The 8,203-nt window shown below is 40.3% G+C and overlaps 2 protein-coding genes and 1 long non-coding RNA gene across 3 annotated transcripts in view; 2 read left to right on the top strand and 1 right to left on the bottom strand.

Moving 5' to 3' along the window:
• Positions 1-1,239, top strand: part of LOC123972418 (E3 ubiquitin/ISG15 ligase TRIM25-like) — a 1,884-nt gene extending 645 nt beyond the window's left edge. The window contains exon 2 of the mRNA XM_046051921.1: positions 1,222-1,239. Coding sequence (XP_045907877.1) covers positions 1,222-1,239 — 18 coding nt within the window. The remainder of the gene's footprint in view (positions 1-1,221) is intronic.
• Positions 1,240-1,507: 268 nt separating this feature from the next.
• Positions 1,508-3,107, bottom strand: LOC123972133. The gene is made up of 2 exons (XR_006825366.1): positions 3,013-3,107; positions 1,508-1,745 (listed from the first exon to the last, which is right to left on the bottom strand). It is a non-coding gene; the product is annotated as an uncharacterized LOC123972133 (long non-coding RNA).
• Positions 3,108-7,526: 4,419 nt separating this feature from the next.
• Positions 7,527-8,203, top strand: part of LOC123972131 (E3 ubiquitin/ISG15 ligase TRIM25-like) — a 2,679-nt gene continuing 2,002 nt past the window's right edge. The window contains exon 1 of the mRNA XM_046051397.1: positions 7,527-8,203. Coding sequence (XP_045907353.1) covers positions 7,542-8,203 — 662 coding nt within the window. The 5' untranslated portion in view covers positions 7,527-7,541.

Consider the following 8,203-nt stretch of genomic DNA (forward strand, 5'->3'; position numbering starts at 1 on the left):
AGAAGAAGCACATCAAGGTTCTGGAGTGGCCTAGCCAGTCTCCAGACCTGAATCCAATTGAAAATCTTTGGAGGGAGCTTAAAATTCGAGTTGCCAGGCGACAACCTCAGAACCTGAATGATTTGGAGGCTGTCTGCAGGGAGGAGTGGGCCAACATCCCTGCCGAAATGTGCACAAACCTTGTCACCAACTATAAAAACCGTTTGACATCTGTGCTGGCCAATAATGGCTTTTCTACAAAATATTAACATGCTGTTTGTCCAGGGGGTCAAATACTTGTTTTTCCTCATCAGATGGTTATCAATTTTAATAAATTCATATGATGTGATTTTCTGGAATTTTCTTTGGGATTCTGTCTTTCACTGTTAGAATGTACATACGATTAAAATTATAGATCGTTGCATTCTTTGTAAGTGGGCAAACCTGCAAAATCAGCAAGGGGTCAAATACTTATTTCCCCCACTGTATATATATATTTTGAAAAAAGTTTATAAAATGTATCAGACTAATTATACAAAATCACATTCTTTATTCATCATCAGTTTCCTATGTTAATTCTAAATAGTGTGATGTAAATGTTCTGTACTTTCTAGTACGCCTTTCTAGTTTTTTTCGACCACTTAAAGCGCTTTTACACTACATCTGCATTCACCATTCACACACATTCATAAACTCGGGGTTCAGTATCTTGCCCAAGGACACTTCAACATGCAGCCTGGGGGAGCCGGGATTGAACCACCGACCTTCCGATTAACGGCCAACCCGCTCAATATATTATAGCTAACCGCTGTAAATTAGATATATGTTGGTAGAAAGTAAAAAATGAAAGGTTGTTGTTGTATATACTGTTTTATTTTGACATTTCTTTAAGAGACAAATGTGACATTGACTGAGAAGTTACTCTGTAATGAAAAACAAAGAATTATCTGCACTAATTTTGAAGCCCTGTACGAGGTGTCCTTTATTGCAACCTCTGAGAAGGTCTTGTGTGGTTTACATTTTATAGAATGCAAAAGTGCATTCAATCGGCTCTGAGACCTCAGTTTGCAATGTCACAATAAATAACATAGTGGGATTCATAACTATTCTGTGCAGGTCATTCTTTGTTTCAGCACTTACCCACTGGATGGTTTGGATGTGCCCACATTATTCTGTGTTGAAACTAGACTAGCAGAGCAGCAAACAAGGCTCTCTTCAGAAACTTCAGGCTCTGTTATACAGTCTATGGTTACTGGGTGAATGGCTCCTTATTTATCTTAAAGTACAAGGTAGAAAGTAAAAATACCCCCTCACACACAGAAATACACTGCATAATTACTTTTCAACATTTCATGTGAAACGTGTGGGAGTTTTTTCACTTTTTATCTTATACTAGACTGATGTTCTTTAACAAGAGTTCAGCTTTAATGTTTCATGTTTTAGCTGAGGTATGCGATTAGCTTTTCAGTAAGTAGTACAGACAGGGAGTGCTAATATATATATAGAATTTATTACAATGTTAACCATAAACCATATATTTTTTTAATTGACCTATAACACAAATATGGACAATATTTAAAACAAAGTAAACAGGAGGAGAGAACGCCTTTCCACGTCACTCCACGTTAACAGGACAATGAGGAGGCTTCCCAGGTCTCTGCAGCTCTCTGGCACCAGATGGGATTTTTTTTTCATCTTGATGATTACGGTTTACGGTGTAGGTACCAGATGTGCTCGGGTGGTCAGATCTGCTCGGGGGCCTGCGCCTGTTGGTAACATCAGATAACGTTGACGTGACAGATTGTGATTGTCTGTACGTTGGAGTGTTTACGGATATAGTTTTAACGGTTTTATTTTACATTTGGCAATATGGCAACAACGTACACACACACATTAGCTTAAGTGGATCAGCAGCCAACATTAGTGTCGTAACATTAATTCACCGAAAACTAGTATTCACAAACGCTGCGGCATACAGCCAATCACCATCTGCCACGTCATCATATAAACGCACAGCCAATCACGTTATGTGACGTCACAAGCAGGCGCATACCAGCTCATGGAAATCAAAACCTCAGTATCTCAAAATGTATAAAAAATTTAGAATAGCCTTTAATACATTTCTGTATATAAATTATAAAGAAATGTCAACCTGGAGAAGAGTTCTCTCAGTCTGGTTCTGTGCTCATAATGAACTTTTCCAGTATTCAAATTTTTTTAGATGCTCCTCTAAAAGAGGCCTCATTGTTTTAATGTTGAAAACACTATTATGTCACATACATGGGAGAAAATGGAACAAGGGAGACAGTCTTTAAATGTTTTTGTGTTGTCCTTTTAAGACAGACAATTTAATATCAGCTGTCAAATGTCCTGGAGCCAAGTTGTCCGAGTAACGTCACATACAGTTTAAACTTTGTTTAGCAGACGTGGAGGAATCAGATCCTCAACAAGAACCGATCAATAAAATCTTGTGACAAATATAAAAAGTACCTTTCTCTCTCAAGTGTCCTATTCCAGACAATAATCTCACACAGCCCTGCCGACAGCAGCAACGTTACTCAAAATAGCGGTGTGGGGAATTAATTAACGTGATAGCAGCCAGCTATCGGACTCTGGATACAGGACTCTGCCGCTAGCTTATTACGTTTATTAGTAAGATAATCAGGTGACATCCAAATAAACGACTCCTAACTAACGTTATGTAAAAAGGGTTACTTGATTTGCTTCAAATTGTTTGTTTTGAGATGTAAGTGAACGTTAATGTAATCAATAACCGATTCATATTTAACTGTTAACGTTGGTCTCAACAACAAAACGGTAAATGCTCCGTATTTGTATAGCGACTTTCTAGTCTTTTCGACCACTCAAAACACTTTTACACTACATCTGCATTCACCATTCACACACTGAGCCTAAGTGCTCAAACAGAAACTAACATTCACACACTAGCGGAACAGCCAGGGGCAATTCGGGAAATTAACCGGTGATGTCACGGACACTATGTCCATTTTTATATACAGTCTATGCTCTCACCATCATGGTGCCTCTCACTATTGTTGTGCCACTCCATGGTCCTGGTCCTCATTCTTCCAGAGCCTTAGCAGTGCCCGGTTCCTGTGTTCCTGCAGTCTGTCATTTCCCTCGCTCCACTATCTCATCTGCTGAACTCTGTGTCGTTACCCTCCAGTCCTGCAGCCCTGTCACCGGCCTCCAGAGAGGTTCTCCACCGGCCTCCATAGTTGTTTTGCCTGTCCTCCAGAGCTTCTCCAACTACTTTACCAGCATCCTGGCAATTTATGTTGGTCCTGAAGTTAGTGTGATTTATTAAAGAGGTGGTATTCTGTTCATTTTCAGGTTCAAAGTCCTCTTTAAGGGTTGTACCAGAACAGGTTTACATGGTTTCATTCATATTTTTTGTCATACTGCACATTGCTGTAGCTCCTCTTTTCACCCTGTGTTGATCACTTCGGTTTAGTTATGGAGTGATACATCTTATCTCTAAATGATTTTTATTGGGAGTTCATCTGCAGTTCCTAGTTAAGGACTACTAGCCAATCAGAAGCAGAGAAGGGCGGGTATGTGAGAAGCTGGTAAACAAGGCTTTGGTTCAGCTGTACATGTTGCCGACCAGCTTGGCATCATACACTGGAGCAAGAGTTTCAGAGTGGTGAGTTCTTAATGTATCTTTCATTAAGATGTATCTTTCATCCATAAAGTTTTAACTGAGCACTGTCTCTACATCACAGTAACAACTTTATGACTGCCTGAAGGGTAGCTAGTGTTAGGAAGGGAGAGGAGAGGTGTGTGCTGCAGCTCTGTGTTTTTCCACTGGTGTTTTTGAGGGTGTGTCAGACTACTGGACTAGTTATATGGCGCGCATTTGTTTTTCAGGCAGTTCACAGTGGTGTTTTCTGTGGGAGATGGGAACTCTCTTTGGTCTGGACTTTGGGCTTTTTTACTTTGCAAACCTATTACATGCATAAAAAGGTATATAACTCAATAAAGGAGAAGGGAAAAGGCAAAAAGTATAAAACCACCTCTTTAAACAAAAACAGGCTTACATGAGAATGAGGCAAAGTCCAAACCAAAGCAGCGTTCCAACAAACCTAACGAAATCCAAAAACAGTCCAAAACGATGCAACAGAGCAGAATAATCCAATGAACACAGAAACAGGCACACTCAACTAATGACGAGGACACAACAAAGACAGAACAGAACTAAGGGCTTAAATACCTGGGCAAACGAGTAGGGAGGCGTTACATGTGAAATACATGAAGGGCTAATCAAGCAGAACAGACACACAGACAGGCGGAGTGATAAACAGGATGGAAAGACAGACCATGAAACTAAAACGGAACAGATCAAAAGAATGAGTCTACCAAAATGATCATAAACACAAGCAGACGCAGACCATAAACAAAAGTATAATTAAACAGACAGAGGTAACAAACTATCAATATATTAAACAAGACTAAACTAAGCTAGACAGAACAGGAAACAGGCAGACTGAACACAAGACAACAAAACAAACAGGACTGAATCCCAAAACACAGAAACACAGGGCAGACAAGGTAAAAAATAACTACAAAACTTGAGAATAGCATGAACAAGGATAAACAAGAACAAATAAACAACCAAACCATGACAGCCTGAAATCTCATAATCCCAAATACGATTTCCAACCTGAGAGCTGGTGTGAATAATATTTGTAAACTGGAAACTCTTCTCTACCATCTTTCCCATGTGACCTGAATACAGCATCAGTGTGAAGAAACACAATATGATATTACACATAGTAAAGCAAAATCCAAGAAGAGATCCCATAGTTGTTTCCTTTATTTCTCCTAGACACAAATGAGTTAGTTTTAATACTAAGGTAAAACCAAATTCTTCTTCTCCTACTTCTCAAATTCAGTTCAGTTCACAATATATCAAGAAACAACCTTATACAATCTCATTTATGTCTTACTCTCATCAACACAAGAGATCTCTAAATTATCTTAAAATAAGTCTCCTGAACATGGGACCATGAGATCAGAGAAAGAGCTCAAGGAAAACTCAGCTATGACTTTTGGGATCTCATGATTCTTCTGAAGAATGTCTTAGTTTTCTCAGTGACCTCAGGAGCAAATAACTCATCTGTGTCTTACTGCAATCAAAAGATGAGATCTCTAACTAATCTAAGTTTAATTTAAGTATCCAGAATGTGGATCAGAAAAAAAGTCTCCAAGTTATGTCTGTTTTGTCTTAGTGACCCCACTTAGGGGTGGGAAATTGTTACGAGTGGTGTGGTGTGGGGACAGAGAGGACCCAAATGCAGCGCTCAGAGCGAAGGAGGTTTATTGAGGGAAAAGGGGGTTGAGGGACTGGAGTGGAGGGAGAGGTGGATGCCGGGGAAACACTGGCATAGGGAAACCGACGGGACTGGGATCAGGGAGCCGGGGAACACTGGGGCAGAGGAAGCGGGGAATAACTGAAGAAAAGGAGAAACAAACAGGACACTCACCGTCAGCCGGGCCGCCACCACAACCACATTTTACTCAAATACTTTACTTAAGTCAAATGTTGAGGTATTTCAGCTTGAGTATTTTCTTTTTTATTGGCTTTAAAGTTTTACTCACCTGAATTTCAAATCCTGTCTTGTACTTATTGTGTTTATTGCTGTTTATCTGAACCCTGTTACAAGTTACTGAGAAGAATAGTAAAATATATTTTGTCATTAAAAATAATGCACTTTCAAATTTCATGTTTTCCAAATTGTTAAGGTAGTTGCAGCCAGCATGACTAGAACACCCACCACTTTGACATGATGTTTAGAAATTAATTCATCAATTCGTTGCCCTTTGAACAGCAGCACCTGGGTTTAAATCCAGCTCAGGACAAGCCTCCAGTAAGGTTCCCCAAGCATAGACCATAATGCAATGCAATCAAGCTCACTGACTTCTCCCTAGTGCTCCTAACTGCTTTTTAGGACTATTAAACCAGACATTAATGAACTCAAAATGAAACAATGACGAGATCTCTTCCATTTCTCCTATTGTAATCTCAATTCAATATCTATTTGTCTTACCCAAGTCTCAAAACCTCAATCTCTCCTTATCTCATCTTTTCTCCTAAGGGGGCTTTAGGAGCAATAATTCAGTTTGAAGTGATCTAAAAAAAATACAATGATGAGATCTCATTGATTACTTCCATTTCTCCTATTGTAATCTCAATTCAGTATGCATTTGTATTACCGAAGTCTCAAAAACTCAATCTCTCCTTATCTCTTTTCCTAGGGGGGGTTTAGGAGCAACAGTTTAGATTGAAGTGATCTCAAAAAGATATTGAGAGAGAAAAGACTATTCTGAGCAAAAGATTTTTACTCTGGGTATTTAACTCTCTCTTTACTGTTGTCGAAGCTGCCAAAGGCACAGTTAAGTGAACAACAGGTTAACAACTGGAATGTAAAAACTGATGCCCAACACAAGAGGGCGCCTTCATCCTGCTAACCAGTGATGTTGTGGAGGTAAAAGCTCCTCAGCTCACTTTGTCTGCACTTTTAGTGAAAAAAGTGTTCTAGTAAAAGAGCATTATGTCACACATCATGGTGTCAATGGTTTGACAATGGTGTCAAAGCACTAAAAGTGCAGATACAATCTTTGTTTGCTTGCTTAAAAATATAGTTAGCTCTCTGTGTGAAGTTAAGGCGGTCACCAATCACAGCTCCTAGATATTTAAAGTACTGGCAGTTTCTACAGGGGATCCAGTGATGTTCAAGGGGTGTAATTTATTAATGTTTGTTGCTGGATTTGATAAGTTCTTTGGTTTCATCTACATTTATTTAACAAACTCTTTTCACACCACTGCTGCAGAGAAACTGCACGATTAAAGTATGTGCCATCTCTTGCAGAATTCCTCTCACACAGAAGGCCAACCGGGGCCATATCGTCAGCACACTGTGGGAAGTTAAAGTGGGAGTCTTGGAGGTTAAACTCATTGGTTTACAAAGATTATAACAAAAGTGATAAATATGGCAGCTTGTGATGCAGCTGTGTTGAGAGCCCTCATCTCTGACACCTCACCTGTTACACACATTCTAGGATTGCATCATTTGAAATCAAAAAGATGAAATTATTGCTTTTATTAGAGGTTGTTTGGCTTCTGATTCTCACTGACTGGAGGTTTGTCTTCCTCCTTTATTAACACTTCCAATCACCCATGTTTTTAAAAAAGTGGTTTGGTTTCTTTTGGACTCAATTTAATTTCAAACAGGGAAAAGGTTTTAACCAAGGCTTTTTGTCAGTGAAGTATAAATGCAGAGCTGCTCCTCTTCCTGGAGTTTGATAACCCCTCCCTCTTCTTTCTGCTTTTCACAGCGAACTCCCCTCTGTCTATATATTTCCTTTTTCCCTCCCCTTCAGATCTAAAGTTTAATGATGGGTGTAACCAACATGTGGGGAAGTGCAACAGCTGACAGACCTCATTCACTGCATAAACACGTGATTTTTAGATCAGAGCTCAAACTAGTTTCACTTCTAAGCAAGTGAAACTCAGACAGTCATTGCCACTGAGAGGTGAAATGGCGCAGAAAGGAGTTCAGCTGGACCAGGAAGCTTTTTCTTGTTCCATCTGTCTGGATCTACTGAAGGATCCGGTGACTATTCCCTGTGGACACAGCTACTGCATGAACTGTATTAAAACCCACTGGGATGAAGAGGAGGAGAAGAAAATCCACAGCTGTCCTCAGTGTAGGCAGACCTTCACACCGAGGCCTGTCCTGCTGAAAAACACCATGTTAGCAGTTTTAGTGGAGGAACTGAAGAAGACTGGACTCCAAGCTGCTCCTGCTGATCACTGCTATGCTGGACCTGAAGATGTGGCCTGTGATGTCTGCACTGGGAGAAAACTGAAAGCCCTCAAGTCCTGTCTGGTATGTCTGGCTTCTTACTGTGAGAAACACCTCCAGCGTCATGATGAGGTGGCTCCATTCAAGAAACACAAGCTGGTGGAGCCCTCCAAGAAGCTCCAGGAGAACATCTGCTCTCATCATGATGAGGTGATGAAGATGTTCTGCCGTACTGATCAGCAGAGTATCTGTTATCTCTGCTCTGTGGATGAACATAAAGGCCACGACACAGTCTCAGCTGCAGCAGAAAGGACCGAGAGGCAGAGAGAGCTCGAGGTGAGTCGACAAAACATCCAGCAGAGAATCCAGGACAGAGAGAAAGATGTGAAGGTGCT

Source organism: Micropterus dolomieu, linkage group LG06 (assembly GCF_021292245.1).
Source record: "Micropterus dolomieu isolate WLL.071019.BEF.003 ecotype Adirondacks linkage group LG06, ASM2129224v1, whole genome shotgun sequence".
Classification (NCBI taxonomy): Eukaryota; Metazoa; Chordata; class Actinopteri; order Centrarchiformes; family Centrarchidae; genus Micropterus; species Micropterus dolomieu.